This window comes from Annulohypoxylon truncatum, assembly GCF_022578515.1.
Source record: "Annulohypoxylon truncatum strain CBS 140777 unplaced genomic scaffold F4807scaffold_34, whole genome shotgun sequence".
Classification (NCBI taxonomy): Eukaryota; Fungi; Ascomycota; class Sordariomycetes; order Xylariales; family Hypoxylaceae; genus Annulohypoxylon; species Annulohypoxylon truncatum.
The window spans coordinates 3,066-19,381 of NW_025953820.1; the positions used below are offsets into that span (position 1 = coordinate 3,066).

The 16,316-nt window shown below is 38.7% G+C and overlaps 5 protein-coding genes across 5 annotated transcripts; 3 read left to right on the forward strand and 2 right to left on the reverse strand.

Annotated features, from left to right (window-relative positions):
• Window positions 1–5,488: 5,488 nt before the first annotated feature.
• F4807DRAFT_453371 (leucyl-tRNA synthetase, cytoplasmic) lies at window positions 5,489–9,029 on the forward strand (the record flags this gene model as incomplete). The annotated part of the gene is made up of 4 exons (XM_048000448.1): window positions 5,489–5,549; window positions 5,615–7,849; window positions 7,903–8,005; window positions 8,072–9,029. 4 exons carry the CDS (start codon window positions 5,489–5,491, stop codon window positions 9,027–9,029), a joined length of 3,357 nt encoding a protein of 1,118 aa, XP_047850908.1.
• Window positions 9,030–9,408: 379 nt separating this feature from the next.
• Window positions 9,409–10,605, forward strand: F4807DRAFT_463598 (tartrate dehydrogenase; the record flags this gene model as incomplete). The annotated part of the gene is made up of 2 exons (XM_048002006.1): window positions 9,409–9,766; window positions 9,872–10,605. 2 exons carry the CDS (start codon window positions 9,409–9,411, stop codon window positions 10,603–10,605), a joined length of 1,092 nt encoding a protein of 363 aa, XP_047850909.1.
• A 140-nt stretch (window positions 10,606–10,745) lies between these two features.
• Window positions 10,746–11,708, reverse strand: F4807DRAFT_228995 (uncharacterized protein). Its single transcript, XM_047994136.1, has 5 exons — window positions 11,651–11,708; window positions 11,329–11,600; window positions 11,211–11,267; window positions 11,027–11,145; window positions 10,746–10,965 (listed from the first exon to the last, which is right to left on the reverse strand). The coding sequence occupies exons 2-5, from the start codon at window positions 11,496–11,498 to the stop codon at window positions 10,886–10,888; spliced, it is 426 nt and encodes a 141-aa protein (XP_047850910.1). The 5' UTR covers window positions 11,499–11,600; window positions 11,651–11,708; the 3' UTR covers window positions 10,746–10,885.
• Window positions 11,709–12,061: 353 nt separating this feature from the next.
• F4807DRAFT_438831 (glycosyltransferase family 17 protein) lies at window positions 12,062–14,221 on the reverse strand. Its single transcript, XM_047999155.1, has 3 exons — window positions 13,460–14,221; window positions 12,976–13,334; window positions 12,062–12,792 (listed from the first exon to the last, which is right to left on the reverse strand). The coding sequence occupies exons 1-3, from the start codon at window positions 13,956–13,958 to the stop codon at window positions 12,508–12,510; spliced, it is 1,143 nt and encodes a 380-aa protein (XP_047850911.1). The 5' UTR covers window positions 13,959–14,221; the 3' UTR covers window positions 12,062–12,507.
• A 4-nt stretch (window positions 14,222–14,225) lies between these two features.
• Window positions 14,226–16,210, forward strand: F4807DRAFT_229055 (pyridoxal phosphate-dependent transferase). The gene is made up of 4 exons (XM_047994137.1): window positions 14,226–14,589; window positions 14,696–14,954; window positions 15,016–15,040; window positions 15,098–16,210. Exons 1-4 carry the CDS (start codon window positions 14,325–14,327, stop codon window positions 15,893–15,895), a joined length of 1,347 nt encoding a protein of 448 aa, XP_047850912.1. The 5' UTR covers window positions 14,226–14,324; the 3' UTR covers window positions 15,896–16,210.
• The last annotated feature ends 106 nt before the right edge of the window (window positions 16,211–16,316 follow it).

Here is a 16,316-nt window from a genome sequence, read left to right on the forward strand (position 1 = left end):
AATTACCGTTATAATAAAAAAAATATATATTTTCCCCGAAAAATAAATAAAAAATAAAATATATAAATTTATTAAAATTATAATATAAATAATTACCGAAAACATTTATTTAACGTAAAAATATAACGGTATTATATTATTATTTTAATTAAATATATTAAAAATTTTCAATAATATAATATACCGAAAAATAACTTATATTTTAAATTAAAAAAACTATTTATTTTAAATAATTAAATAAATAATAATTTTTATAAAAAAATTTAAATTTATATTTAACGAAAAAAATATAAAAAATTAACGTATTAAAATTAAAATCCTTTAAAAATCATTTTTATTATTTATTTTATATATTTTATATATTATTATTTTATACGAAAAATTAAAATAAAAAATTATATTAATAATATAAATTTATTAATAATAAATAAAAACTTTAACCGTAATTACCGAAAATTAAAAGAAATATATAAAACTTACGAAATATAAATAATAAAATATAATATAATTTTCACGTTATAAAAAATAAATTAATATATTTTATTAAAACTTATTAATTTATAAAAACCTTAATAAAATTAAATTAAATAACGGTTAATTTTAAAGAAAACATTAAATTTTTTTAAAATATAATTAAATAAAAAATTAAAATAATTTAAATATTTAAAAATAATTAAAATAAAAATAAAATAATAATAATATATTTTTTTAAAATTAACGGTTTTAATTTAAAATTATAATATATTAAAAATAAAAAGATTTTATATTAAAATAATAAAAAACGTTATAATATATAAAGTTATTATATAATTTATATTTAACGAAAATAAACATATAAAAAAAATAATAAAAAAACTTTATAATATTTAATTAATTTATTTTTAAAAAATAAATAAAACGTATAAAATTATATTTATAATATAATTTAAATTAAAAATAAAATATTTATTATTTAACTTATAATTAAATATAAAATTAATAAAATTCGAAAATAAAATTAAACGTTTAAAATTTAATAAATTAATTAAAAAAATTAATAATAAAATCGTAAAATAAATTTTAAAATAAAAATAATAATAAAAATAATAAAATCGCGGCTTTTTTTTTCCACGGGTAAATTTTAAACATGATTATATAATTAAAAAAAATAATTAAAAAAATAATTATTTAACTTAAATTTAAAAAATAATTTTATAAATTTTTTTTTAAGAAATAATATAAAAAAACCGCATTATACCGGTTTCGTAAATTTTTTCGAAAAAAACTATTTTTAATATAAATATATTTAAATATATTTATAATAATTAAAAAATTATATATTATATAATTATAAAATATTAATAATTTATAATAAAAAAAACGTTATAAAAATAAATCGCTTTTAAATAATTATTAATAAAAAATTATTTACGGGTTATAATTAAATTAAAAAAAAATAAAAATAATCGTAAAATAATTTTTAAAAAAGTTTTTTTTTTAATATATAAAATTACATTATTATTAATATTAAAAAATATAATATAAATAAATAAAAATTAAATAACTTATATATAATTAAAAAAAATAAAAAAAATATATTATTATTATAATAAAATTTATAAAAAATAATTAAAATTAATATTAAAATTTAAATAAAAATAAACCTTAAAATTAATAAATAAATTTTTAATTAAAAAAATATAATTATTAAAATAAAATAATAAATTATTAAATATTAATATATTTACATCGTATTTATATCGTTACCGTTAATATTTATTATAATTTTTTATTAAAAAATATTTTTTTAAAATAATATAATTTTATATAACTTTTAATTTAAATATTAATAATTTTTCGAATTTTTTATAAAATTTATTTTTATATATTTTTAATAAAAATATTTTATATTTTTAAAAAATATACGATAATATAAAACGTTAATTAATAATTTTTAATTTTTAATTATTTAAATATAAATTATTAATAATTAATTAATAATAAAACATTTTTTTATAAAAAACGAATTAAAAAAAACTTATATTAAAATATAAGTTTTAAAAATAATATTATTAAAATAAATTTTTTTATATTTAAATTTATTTAAAATAATAAATTAAAATATTTACCGTATTAATTTTAAAAAATTTAAACGTTTTTTAATATTAAATTTTTATTTTTATAAAATTAATTTTTAACCGGTATATAATTTTAATAAATTTAATTTAAAAATAAATAAAATATTAATAAATATATAAAATTTAAAAGTTTATAAATTAAGAAAATTTTTTTTAATAAAAAGTTTATTCCTTTTTAAAATATATAATAAAATTATTATATAATAAGCGATAAAAGTAACGGTTATATAAAAAACACGTGTGTTATATACGGGAAATTAAATAAAATATTAAAATTAACGTTTAAAAATAATTTTTTTTTAAATTTTTAAGTTTTAATTTTAAATAATTATAAACTTATTATTTATTATTTAATTTTATTTATTTTATTTTTATAAAATATTATTAAAATTATTAATTAAATTATATATATATATTTTAATTTTTACGAATTTTTTTTTATAAAATTTAAAAATTAAATAAAAATAAAAAATATTTTTATTATATTAATAATAATTTAATAAAATAATTAATAAAAAATAATAAAACGATATTAAAACGGTATTATATTATTTAAAAATTATTTATTTAAACGTATTTATTTTTTATTTTTTTATAATAAAAATAAATTTTTATTAAAAACCGGAAATATTAATATAAATAATTTAATTTAATCCCGTTAATAAATATATAATTTATAAATTTAAAATAAAAACATTTTATATAAAAAATTTTCGATTTAATAATATAAAAAAAATTAAAATATTTATAATTAATTTTTCGTTAATATTATTAATAATATAATTAAAATTAATTAATTATAAAAATAAAAAAAATTTATTTATAATAAATTTATAATATAAATTTTTTTTATATAAATTTTAATTAATAAAAAAAATAATTATATAATTTTTTTAAATTTAATATTATAAAAAAATAATTATTATTATAATAAAAAATTTTATATTTAAACCGCGGGCGTAATATTAACGAAATAAAAAAAAATTTATTTAATAATAAAAATAATAATTATTATATAATAATTTTATATAATAATTTTATTTAAAATTTTTTTATTTTATTTATTATATAAAAATATTTATATTATATATATAATTTTTTTTATTATTTTTATTATTTTTATTAAAAAAATAATATATTATATTAAAGCAATGTTATCTCAGCTAGCTCAGACTAGATTTTAAGCCACACCCAGCCACGGGCTGGATGGCCCGTGCCATTGTATCTGTGGGGCGGGCGTGGCGTTCCTCAAAATCTAGTCTGAGTCAACTTGGTTTAAAAACGGCTCCATTGGTATAAAATCAGCCTATTCTCGAATATAAAATATTATATTGCTTAACAACCACGTATAAGGTCTCCTATAAATTATATCTCGGGGCTAGCAAAATGGCTTCTGAAGCTTTCTAGCTATTTCAAGTCCCGTTTGAACGTGACTTGAAGATATCCCAAGCCTAAACGAAAAAAAATCCACGTGTAAATCGGTGGCAAAAACCACACCTGTTTGCTCCAAAGCCACGATATCACAACCAACGGTCGGATCAATTTGAAACTTGACAGCAGGCTAGATAATCGATAGCACTACGTCCGAGGCCTTTTATATATCCATTATCTCGAACCGTTGTTGTGTGAAGGCCTTGCCGAGGCTTACTTGGTAAGTATTGACTTAGGGTGGCTTTGACAGCTTTGGAGGCAGGTCTAGAAGCAAGTTAGTAACTATTACTTGTATAGAGAGGTTTACTTACTTAAATCCTTATTCTTGAATAGTATATCTAAGTATTGGCTAGATAAACGCGCTTGCGCGTTTGCGCGTTTTAATTATTAGGAAAGTTCGGCTGCACCGCGATTTAAGCGCACCGATTAAACTAGTTATACCTTATTAATATAAGTGATAGAGCCTGTATATTTAAATCGCAGTGTACCTGAACTTTCCTAATAGTTAGAATGCTTGAATGTGTGGTAATTTTAAAGAATAAGAATAAGAATAAGAATGAGGGTTTACTGGTGGAGGGAAAAAACGACCAAGTTGACTCAGACTAGTGGCACGTTTTTGGTGTTTTTGGGGAATCCTGTGATTTGATTGGCTAAAACTTGTTGTGGCTAAAAGGGTACAACCAAAAACGGGCCCACTAGTCTGAGCTCGCTGAGATAAGAGCAATGCTAGCCGCGCAGTATGATGTTGCTTATCTCCGCCGCGCAGTACCGCTAAAATGGCGCTAGCGCGTTCGAACGGTGTGTAGAACACCCTCTAACGCTATACCCACGTTCAATCAATTGTTCCACGCTTAATCCGGGTCCAAATTTCTTGTAATTATACTAATTCAAAAGCTCTCAATTCGGAGACTCTATAGCTCCAATATTCAAGGTTGCAGCCTTAGAATGGTTGAGATATCGAGGATTGAAAACATTGGTCAAATTGATGTACTTCCAACGCTTTGCGACCGCGACCTAGCCACTTCTCCATTTTTGACTTGTAATATCTCTCCAGAACCTTCGTTTCAGGTCCTGCAAATTGGTGATTGTGTAGCTTGGATCAAGCGCTGTTATTTCAATATAATTATTAGACGTTTGGAATATTGTTGAGCGAGTAATAATTGATTAAAGTTGATTGAAAAATGGTTGTGTGTAGGTGCTACAAAGGTACATTCAATTGTATGACGGCTTGTAGGGCAGCAAAGGTACCCGACCTATACCTCTTTCGGACGCACTTTTTTAGCTCTACTGCGCGGCGGAGATAAACAACATCATACTGCGCGGCTAGCATTGCTCTTATATTATTACGTAACGTAAATAATAAATAATCGAAACGGGTTAAATTTTTTTTAACGTATAATTTTTATTTAAAAATTTATTTCGTTATAATATTATATATTTTTTATATAATATATATTATATAATTATATAAAATAATAAATATTTAAAATAAATAATAATAATAATAATAATATATATTTAATTTATTTTATTAATATTAATTACGTGTTTTTTTATATTTAATTTAATAATTTTTTTATAATTTTATTATTTTTATATTTAATTTAATTAATTTAAAATTTTATATTATATTTTTTTATTTAATAATAAAATTTTTTTCATTTTTTTCATTTTTTTATTAACGTAATATAATTTTTTTTTTAACGTTAAACGTATTTTTCCGTTAAATTATAAAACCATTATTAATATGCATATAAATGATCTTATTACTTTAACAATACTTACCCCTCTACATTTTTGCCCCTCGCTCGCAGGAAGAAAAAAAGTATGACTCTAAACTTTCTGCGTCGCTAAATAACACTACTATTTCTCTTAACACATTTGTCAACCCTACAACCAAGAGCGTCTGACAGCGGCACTGGGCATTGGGTACGACCACTATGGCCAATCCTGTTAAGACCATGGAGGGTCTTCAAAATACAGCCCTCAAAGACCTTAAAGGTAAAGTACCGTATCACCGTCCTATTCTTGCCCTCTCGCGCGTTCCGTCTAACTGTAGTTTGGAGGCACCGAGAAGCGAGATTCTCTGATCGCTCTCGAGAAGAAATATCAACAGGAATGGGAGCAGCAGGGTCTCTTCGATGCCAACCCACCGTCAACCGCCGAAATACCTCTTCATTCCATCACCGCTGCTGAGCTGCGAGAGAAGTTTCCAAAGTTTTTCGGAACCATCGCTTTTCCGTACACAAATGGGCGCCTCCACGTCGGCCACGCATTCTCCTTCAGCAAGGTCGAGTTCCATGTCGGCTTTCTTCGCATGAAGGGTATCAATGTCCTATGGCCGCAGGGTTATCATTGCACAGGTCTTCCAATCAAGGCATGCGCTGATAAGCTGTGCAAAGAGGTTGAGATGTTTGGCCAGGAGTTCGAGAAATATAGGGAGGACGAAGAGCCCGTCGCTGAAGCCGCAGCCATCCCAGCCCAGAGAGAGAGAGAGGATGTTACCAAGTTCACTGCCAAAAAGGGCAAGGCTGCTGCCAAGTCAGTCAAGATGAAGTACCAGTTCCAGATCATGCAAGCCATGGGCATTCCGCTACAACAAATACATCTCTTCGCTGATCCAGCGTACTGGCTCGAGTACTTCCCCCCTCTCTGCAAACTTGACCTTAGCAACTTCGGCAGTAGAATCGATTGGAGGAGACAATTCGTCACCACAGATGCCAACCCATACTTCGACGCATTTGTTCGCTGGCAGATGATTCGGCTGAAGGAACTTAATAAGATCAAGTACGGGAAGCGCCACACAATTTACTCCATCAAGGACGGCCAGCCATGCATGGACCATGATAGAAGCGAAGGTGAAGGCGTCAATCCACAACTCTACGTGGCAATCAAGATGCAGGTTCTCGAATTCGCCTCGAAGGCCCAGGAGACGCTTCAAGGGAAATTGCCCGAAAACGCCAAAGTCTTCCTTGTTCCGGCAACCCTGCGAGCAGAGACAATGTATGGACAAGTTGCTTGCTTCGTTTCCCCCAAGGTCACCTACGGCGTCTACGAAGCAGCCCCTAATGAGTACTACGTTATGACCGAAAGGGCCGCCAAGAACATGGCTTACCAAGAGATATTCGCCAAAGAAGGTGTTATCAAAAAGATATCTGATATCCAGGGATCAGATCTCATTGGCTCTTTAGTGAATGCCCCCCTGAGCTTCCACAAAGATGGCGTCCGGGTTCTACCCATGGAGTCAATTCTCGAGACCAAAGGGACGGGCGTGGTGACGTGCGTACCATCAGATTCCCCCGACGATTACGCCACAATCTCGGATTTGGCTAAGAAGGCAGAGTATTATAAGATCAACAAGGAGTGGGCAGAATTAGAAATTAAACCCATTATCAGGACACCCACTTCTGATTTGCTCGCCGTCGAACTAGTCAAGAAATTAAAGATCGCATCTCCAAAGGATGCCAAGCAACTGAAGGAGGCCAAGGAATTAGCATACAAGGAGGGCTTCTATCAGGGCCATATGCTTGTAGGAGACTTCAAAGGCGAAAAGGTGGCGGATGCGAAGCCTAAAGTCCGGGCGCAACTGATTGAGGCCGGCCTCGCCTTCGAATATGCAGAGCCCGAAAACAAGGTCGTCAGCAGAAGTGGTGACGAGTGTACGGTGGCTCTCATGGAGCAGTATTATATCGACTACGGAGAAGAATCATGGCGCGCCACTGCCACCGAATACGTCGAGAACAAAGACGGAAATGGTCTTAACACCTATTCGAGCGATGCTCGTAATGCGTTCTTGGGCGTGCTTGACTGGCTCAAGCAGTGGGCGTGCGCAAGGACATATGGCCTAGGCTCACGACTCCCCTGGGCACCGGAGTTTCTAGTAGAAAGCTTGAGCGACTCAACGATCTACATGAGTTACTATACGGTAGCTCATTACCTCCATAGTGATATATTCGGACGAGAAAAGGGTATTGGCGACATCACACCAGATCAAATGATCGACGAGGTTTGGGATTATATCTTTAGCCGCACCGAGCTCGCAGACGATATCCTAGCCAAGTCAAAAATTCCCAGAGAGACTCTTGAGGCGATGCGTCGTGAATTTGAATACTTTTACCCCCTAGACTTGCGGGTGAGCGGTAAGGACCTTATCAACAACCACCTTACCTTCGCTCTTTACAACCACATCGCACTCTTCCCTCGGGAATATTGGCCCAAGTCTATCCGAGTGAACGGCCACCTCCAGCTCAATGGAGAGAAGATGTCTAAGAGTACCGGCAACTTTATGACTCTCGACGATGGTAAATAGACCTTCATGTTCCTCACTACACAGCCGCTGCTAACCCATACGTAGTCGTGAAGAAGTTCGGTGCCGATGCTTCCCGAATCGCTCTAGCAGACGCTGGTGACACGATCTCGGATTCCAATTTCGTCGAGGATGTTGCCGACAGCACCATGTAAGCCATCCATGCACGGTCACGGCCGAGGAACTACCTAACTAATAAATCCTTTTTTCTTTATAGCCTCCGACTGCACTCCCTTAGGGAATGGTGTGAGGAGGTCGCCCAGAACCAAGACCTCCGGACCGAGAAGAATGATTTCGAAGATGCACTATTCGACAACGAAATGAACACGCTAGTGCAGGAAGCTAGGCGACACTACGAGGACACAAACTACAAAATGGCTCTGAAGTCGTGCTTCTACGATCTCATCAACGCCAAGGACATCTACAGGGCAACTTGTGTAGCGGCAGGAATCCCGATGAACAAGGACTTGGTCTTTAAATATATCAGGCTACAAGCCCTGTCCCTCACACCTATCGCACCGCACTGGGCCGAGTACATTTGGCTCGAGATACTCCACGAAGCCCGAACAGTACAACTAGCTCGATGGCCCGAGGTGCCGGAAGCTAACGCCAGCCTTGCGGCGGCCCGCGCCTACGTGCTCGCGACGCAGTCCAACGTCACGTCGGCGGAATCGGCGCAGGTAAAGAAGATGGCCAAGGGAAAGCAGATGAGCTTCGACCCGAAGAAACCCAAGAGACTGACGATCTACATAACCAAAGAGTTCCCCAAGTGGCAGAATGAGTGCATCGAGCTAGTAAAGGAGACGTGGGATCCGACGACCATGACGCAGAAGTGCACCGATAAGGAGCTTAGCGGCCGGGTAGCCAAGATAGGTAAGGTGAAGGAGGCTATGCCGTTTGTGCAGCGTCTGAAGAAGCGCCTCCGCGACGGGGAGCCGGCCAGCGATGTGATGGAACGCAAATTAGCTTTCGACGAGTCCAAGACAGTCGTGGCTATGGTACCTAGCCTGAAGCGGGTAGCAGGGCTATCAGCCGTCAATGTCTTGTTAGTAACCGAAGGCAGTAAGACGGCCCCTGATCTCATTCACGGAGGTGAGGTAGACGTCAAGTCTCCTTTTGCCGAACAAGCCGTACCGGGCCAGCCGTCTTTCTTGTTCGAGAATATCGAGACGTAGTAGGTCGAGGAATAGACGGGTAATTGTCGCCCCCCCGAGTAGGGATCACCGGTAACCCTTGCCGGGTTATTATACTTGCAGCCACCCAAGTGCATGTGTTTTTTATTTATTTACATTCGCAACGTGGTTAGGCGTGTTTTGCCAGATGGCAATATTCTTTTCCACCTCCATAACCCAACACTCTTTCCACCGGCAAGATCCGGGAAAAGGAATCCGAAGAAAAATATCCGATAACGGACATTTAAATATTTTCTTCCTCCTCCTCCTCTTCCTCTCCTAGGGGTTCCAATTCTTTTAATTCCCCCTCACTACCCACTACCGCTAAATCTACGTTGACCCCAAGATCGATTCCAGAAACGGCCCGGCCCCGCGAATGAACATGGCTAACAATACATTAAAGATTGCCGTCATCCCCGGCGACGGCATAGGACTCGAGGTCATGCCATATGGCGTCCGTTGTCTAGAGGCGGCCGCTAAAGTGTTTGGCATTCCGCTAACGTTCGAGACGTTCGACTTTGCCAGCTGTACTTTCTACCAGAAGCACGGGGACATGCTTCCGCCAGACTGGAAGGAGAAGCTTCTCGGGTTTGATGCCATCTATTTTGGCGCCGTTGGTATGCCAGAATTGGTTCCGGACGAGGTATCGTTATGGGGAAGCCTGTTGAAGTTTAGGCGTGAATTTGATCAATATATCAACTTACGCCCATGTCGGCTGATGGCCGGGGTCAAGTCTCCTCGTTCGTATACCCTTACTCAACGTTCTCCCTTCTCTTCCTTACTTCTTCCTTTCTCTCTTCATATATATGTGACTATCTTGACTTGCTGATAACCTGTGCCAAAAGTGGCCGACAGAAAACCTGGAGATATTGACTTCTGGATCGTCCGTGAAAACACTGAAGGTGAATATAGTAGTATAGGTGGTAAGATATTCGAAGGGACCGATAGGGAGACGGTGATCCAGGAGACCGTCATGACGCGAACTGGCATCGACAGAGTGCTTCGTTATGCCTTCGACCTCGCGCAGAGCCGGCCGCGCAAGCGACTCACCAGTGCTACAAAGAGTAACGGAATAAGTATCACGATGCCGTACTGGGATTCTCGAGTTCGCGAAATGTCTCTCAGCTACCCAGATGTAAACGTGGACAAGTACCATATCGATATCCTTACCGCTCACTTTGTTCAAAGACCCAATATATTTGACGTGGTTGTCGGGAGCAACCTATTTGGCGATATCCTGTCTGACTTAGGCCCTGCCTGCACCGGTACAATCGGAATCGCGCCATCCGGGAACATCAACCCGGACCGACGCTTCCCCAGCCTTTTCGAGCCGGTCCACGGGAGCGCGCCCGACATCGCCGGCAAGGGTATCGCAAACCCGATCGGTATGATATGGGCCGGTCAGATGATGATGCTGCATTTCGGCTACCAAGATGCTGCCGCCGCCATGCTTCGAGCGATTGAGAAGGTTCTGGCTGGCGGGGATACAAATGTTATCACGGCTGATTTAGGTGGTAAGGGGACAACAAAGAGTCTAGGAGAAGCCATCGAGATCGAGATCCTTGCGGCAAAGAAATAGAGCCTTTACGCTTACCTACATCATGCCTATGTGAATAGCTGTGGTATGTGTCAAATCTGATGAATTGAAAAAATTGCCTAACTGACGACATTGCGCAAACAAAGTTCCCAAACGTCATAACCATCACTTGGTCTATTCACAGCGCCCCGTTCGTAGTATCTCGAGATATCAAAGGCCATGTATGTAGAATAGCCTGTATCACAACGTGCTAGGTCTCTGATGCTATAGAGCGGATTCTTGTTCACCATGACGTGAATCTGGAAGAAAAAAAATACCCGGATTAAAAGGGGCCCTTTTCTGTCTTGTTACCAATATGGTTGAAACAGCCGAGGATGCCGTCGTGATTCCAGATCACACGGTCTAAATATCAAGTCAGCGTCACCGTTTGGCAGTCAATAGGAAATCGAATGAATAAACTTACTGAGATCGTAGGTAGCAGGAGAAAACTGGCCGTTTCCGTTAAGGCAGTTACAATTGAGAAGGAAATTCACATTGCTTCCATGGACTGTGCAGTTGTCACAGGTTGACCAATAATTACCGCTGCGACAAGTTTGTGTTAATACTCATGAAATGGGTCTGATGAAAATAAAGAGCTATTCACTTGCCTGCCGTAAGGATAGAGGTTTCCACCGGAGTTGGCCAAGCAGGCATTGGTGTCAAGCCTTGAGAGTGAGATCAAGTTAGCAGGTGTACTCTATAAGGTTGCCGTTCGTAGTAGTTTACCAAGTCCAGTCGTAGCTGTATCTCGCCCAGTCGTCGTTATTGCAGTACATTCCAAGGAAGCTGTCTACCATCAGGCCAGTCTGCCAAGTACAGTTGGTGACGAGACCCTGAGCATTAGCTAGTTGACTAGCAACACCAAGGGCCACCGTGACAATGGTTTTCATCGACATTATTCTGCTGGAAGCGGATATCTGATAGTGTACTTCTTGACTCTTCTCTCGACGCTCTCTGAGAGTATGAGAAGGGGGTTTTCCGATGGGAGTTAAGTAGTACTGTCACCGTAAATAAATACTCCTCATCAAAATTTGGGAAGAAAACATACCGGGATGAATCGGCCGAAGGCCAAGTTGATGTTTGCTAAGAGAGGGGAAAAGGTTTTTTATGATCTCCCAGGAGAGAGGGGGAAGAGAAAGGATGGAGAGTAGGATGGGAAAGATCGAGAGGAAAGTTTAAAGTCTAGTTGCTTCCGCGTTTATTCTGGTCGGTTACCAGGGTCGGTCACGATACTTCCGCAGGAAACGTCGAAAACGTTAGGCGTGGTTCAGAAAGTATTCCAGCAGGAATGAGTCATATACAGAATCGTTAAGTGTGGGATGTCTACTTCCTCCTCCTTCACTCCTTTCGAGTAACGCCTTCCTTGCCTTGGGAATGAGTTACAGTCTAAAGGGAGGCAATGCACCTACCAAAACAGCCTCCTACTCCTATATCTACCCCCCCTTAAACGCTTCCGGGGTTTCTCATAATACGAGGTGATTATGCTAGCTACGTTTCATACAAATTTACCAGTGGACTGGAACCATATTAATTTGTACCCCTATAAAATATCTATAGCGGATGATTAGGTATGCTTTGCCCGCCACCTTTTTCTTATGAAATTTTGGCATAGACCTTGGTATCATTGTTCGAACTGAATACAGTAAAGGCCCATTCCCAGCGAAGCATATTCGATCAACATTGGACTGCCCATGTTTATGATATGAAGACCATCTTATTAGATTGGTTGCTGGATCTGGACAAAGGTGAACGAACCCGGCAACTGCTTTACAACCACAAACATGCCACCTAGATCGCCATCATATACTTGACGAATATGGCTCGAGGGCTATGGACGCTGCCGGTTGGTACGGTAGATATCCATTCAGAATAGTTTGCTATTTGCTATGGATCCGTATTGCGGTGTTACCTTGCAGGGTAATAATCTTTAAAGCCGGCGGTGGGGCCGTCTCGGTCTAACAGATATGAGAATTTGTCGGGGCGTCCTAGCAATGCCGAGGGTATGTCATCATTATCCTCTATCCTTTCGTATTCTTCTCCTTCGCGATCCCAGAGGTCTTTTCCGTTCCTCACGCGATCGGCTATGCGATCACGGTCGCGGAATGCCTCTTGGTTGAGCCATATGTGGGAGAAAGAGGAGAGCTTAGTCAGAACCTCATCTACCGTGGAGAAGCAGGTAGAGCAGTGCCACTTGAATGATGAAGTTAGTACGCTCTTGGTTGGAGAAGAATTCAATAATTGTATGCTTGTCTCGGGAACAGAAACTCCCCAATCAGCTGGACCGGGATGTCCTCGCTTCCGAGATAGGCCAAAGCGAGTAAAGGCAAAGAAAAGGAGGGAAGAGAAAAAGATAGAATTGTTGATATTGCTTACCCCGGCACTCCATAGGTCCCCCTTTTCCATGCTGATCAAAGGTTGTAGGCCGCCGTCCGAGTTCCGTAGATTGACGGGGAGGATGGTCCTCCAACCTTGATAGTATGTTGCTTGTGGGTGCGCCCATTGAGTACCCCTGTGTAGATACTGAAAACTATAATAGTAGAAGTGGCTCCGAAGCGTGAGGCGGCGTGGGAAATGACATGCTTTGAGCACTACCAGCGTCTCCGGGCGAACGATTTCATCAACGTCGGCTACGACGATCACGTCACCCAATACAGGTGCTTGCTCTCCCGCTAGCCTCGGAAACACCTGCGTATACATGGCATCTCTCTGCAGGTCCTCGAATGCCCAGGAAGCTGGGTCCAAGGGAGGCGTATCAGTATTCTTGCTGTATACTCGATTACGTAGTATATAAGATTGTTTCACTCACTACCGCAAGATTAGCTTCTACCTTTCGAGACGACGCGTTCTTATACGCACCGATTAGAGCGGTCCGAATGGAAGCCGTCGGGGATCTCAAGCTCATGGTATATGAGCTTGTCACGGTAGGCGGAGAAGTGATCCAAGTTGTTCTTGATGACCAAGGGCTTCTCATGATTGGTGAAGGTCTTCTTAGATTCGACAATGATGAAATAGTCGACGTAAGGATAAGTAGTATTCAGACGAATCTCCAACCAGTCCAACTCGGTATTGATCATTATCAGATCATACACCTTTCTCTTCCCCGGGTTCTCGAAGGGGGCCCACCCATGCTGCTGACATAAGCCTCGTGTCTCGACATCGTTCGATAGATCGAGCTTTCTTGGATCGAAGCGGAGAGTTTGATGGACGGATCGATCGGACCAATTGGGATTCAGGCAGAGCAACAGCACGCAGACAAATACGACGGCGAAGGCCAATCGGGTTGCCAGCCTCCGTCTCTCTGTATAGAGAACCCCCATAATTCCTGCTGTGCCTGTGCCACCGTTACACGCATGCATCCGATGTTGTTGTGAGAAGGGAGAGCGTCCAGAGCGTGCAAAGCGTGCAAAAGCGTGTTGGGCCAAATACGGTAATCTGCTTTGGTCACGATCCTAAATAGGGTTAGCCTGGTCACTCTAATAACCTAGATCCTAGGTACCTAGGTATTGAATGATAGGCTAATGAATTTGTGCAACAGTGGATATCCTGATACGCGAATAGTTTAAAAACATCTGCGAAGTACATAACTTATCTTAGTTAGGTACATATATCATATAGATACATATATATGTAGGTTTGTTATATATAACATGGATAACCTCTAGTTACTGACTAGTCACCATTGTAATTAATTACATATCTACTATGTAGAGCACGTATAAGCTATGAACTCCTTCGGAATTCCTCTATCTGGTATAGCCATCGCTGAAGTTTTACGAGTCGGCCACCCTATGCGGCGACATCGGACTATAAAGAAGCTGGGAACCCCGCTGTTACCATCAATATCAATCCATCGTCTGTCTCAGTCTTTCAACCGCGAGAGACTTCTTCATATCCCATCCGCTACCATGTCTACTTTCGACACACCAGACGGTAAACCAGCCAGCAGTTGGCTCGGTCACCAGGGCGCTGCGGCTTTTGACCTTAGAAGTAAACAAACCACAAGCGAACCCCTTCACCCGCCCCTTTTCTTCAAGTTCGACTCATATTCGACTTGGAAACTAAGTAGCTTTCGTTTTGCTAATACCTTTCATAGGCGATACCATGACTACTCCAACTCAGAATATGCTGTTTGCTATCCAACATACCACCTTGCTGGACGATGTCTTCGAAGAAGACCCGACCACCATAGACCTCGAGACTCATGTGGCCTCTTTGACGGGTAAAGAGGCCGCTCTTTTCGTCCTTTCCGGCACCATGGGCAACCAAATAGCCTTACGCTCGTTGCTCACGCGGCCACCACACGGTGTGCTGGCAGATCATCGTTCGCACATTATCAAGTACGAGGCTGGAGGGTAAACCACCACCCTTTGCCACTCTGCATTGATTATCCGGAACTGACCATTCGAAACATAGCGTCACATCCTTGACTGGCGCCATGGTAAGAATTGTTAAATTCGCACTTGCCAAGTTTTGAATACTTATAATTCAAGCTTAGACTACACCCATAGCGCCTAGAAACGGCCTTTATCTAACTCTGGAGGATATCGAGTCCAATGTCGTCCTTGGGGAGGAGATACACTCCTGTCCGACACGCGTCATCAGCCTTGAGAACTCGCTCAACGGATTAATCATGCCCCTGGACGAGGTGAAGAGGATCTCCGAATTTGCCCGAGAGCACGGCATCCTCATGCATTGCGACGGTGCGAGGCTGTGGGAAGTGGTCGCCTCCGGGGCTGGGTCGCTACCGGACTTCTGTCAGTATTTTGATACTATCTCCCTCTGCTTCTCCAAAGGGCTAGGTGCCCCGATCGGAAGTATCATCGTCGGCAACAAATCACTCATAAAGCATGCGAGATGGGTGCGTAAGTCGATCGGTGGTGGCCTGCGCCAGTCCGGCGTTGTCACAGCCGCCGCTCGGGTGGCGGTTGACGTGACTTTCGGCAAAGGCCCAAATGGCGAAAGTGGCCTTCTTCGGGACACGCACCTCACCGCAAAGCGCGTCGAGAAGCTGTGGACAAGTCTGGGCGGCCGGATGGAATATCCCGTCCAAACAAATATGGTTTGGTTAGACCTTCAGTCGTTAAACTGCAGCCCTTCTAGATTTGCTCAGCTGGGTCGCCAGGTTGGCTTAAAGGTTTCCGGTAACCGAATTATTACGCATTACCAGATTGGCGAGGAAGCCATCAAGAGGCTGGCTAGTATCTTTGAGAAAGTAGCTTCGGAAAGGGGGGCGAGTAACCATGACAAAGACCACGAGACACTCCAACGTGACTTTTACGGTAGCAAGGTTTAGGTTATGACCTGATCAAGAGCTGCTCGAGCACAGAAATATTAATACGGCAAGGAGATAAGAAGCTCAAAGTTACCCCTTAGGAAACTTAGGGTTATAGGGTTATGTGGCTTTGATTTGTTGGAAATGTTGTGCTGTTGTTCTATGATACATCCCACTTGATATGTCCATCTTAGGTATATTCGGTACTTAGCAACAACTACAGATTCTTGAAAACACTTTTTACAGTAGAAATTTAAGAGACGCACTACTCTTTAGTATCCACACGTTTCGGGTCAAATATGGAAATAGTCACGAACATCATGGCCAGGTTTTACTATACTGTAGATAACTGAACCTGCCACAGGGCTTTATTGTACGAAATCTTTTGAAATTTCCGAGGCTCTGCAACGAGCCATACAACCGTAGATGACCGCTCTCCCTT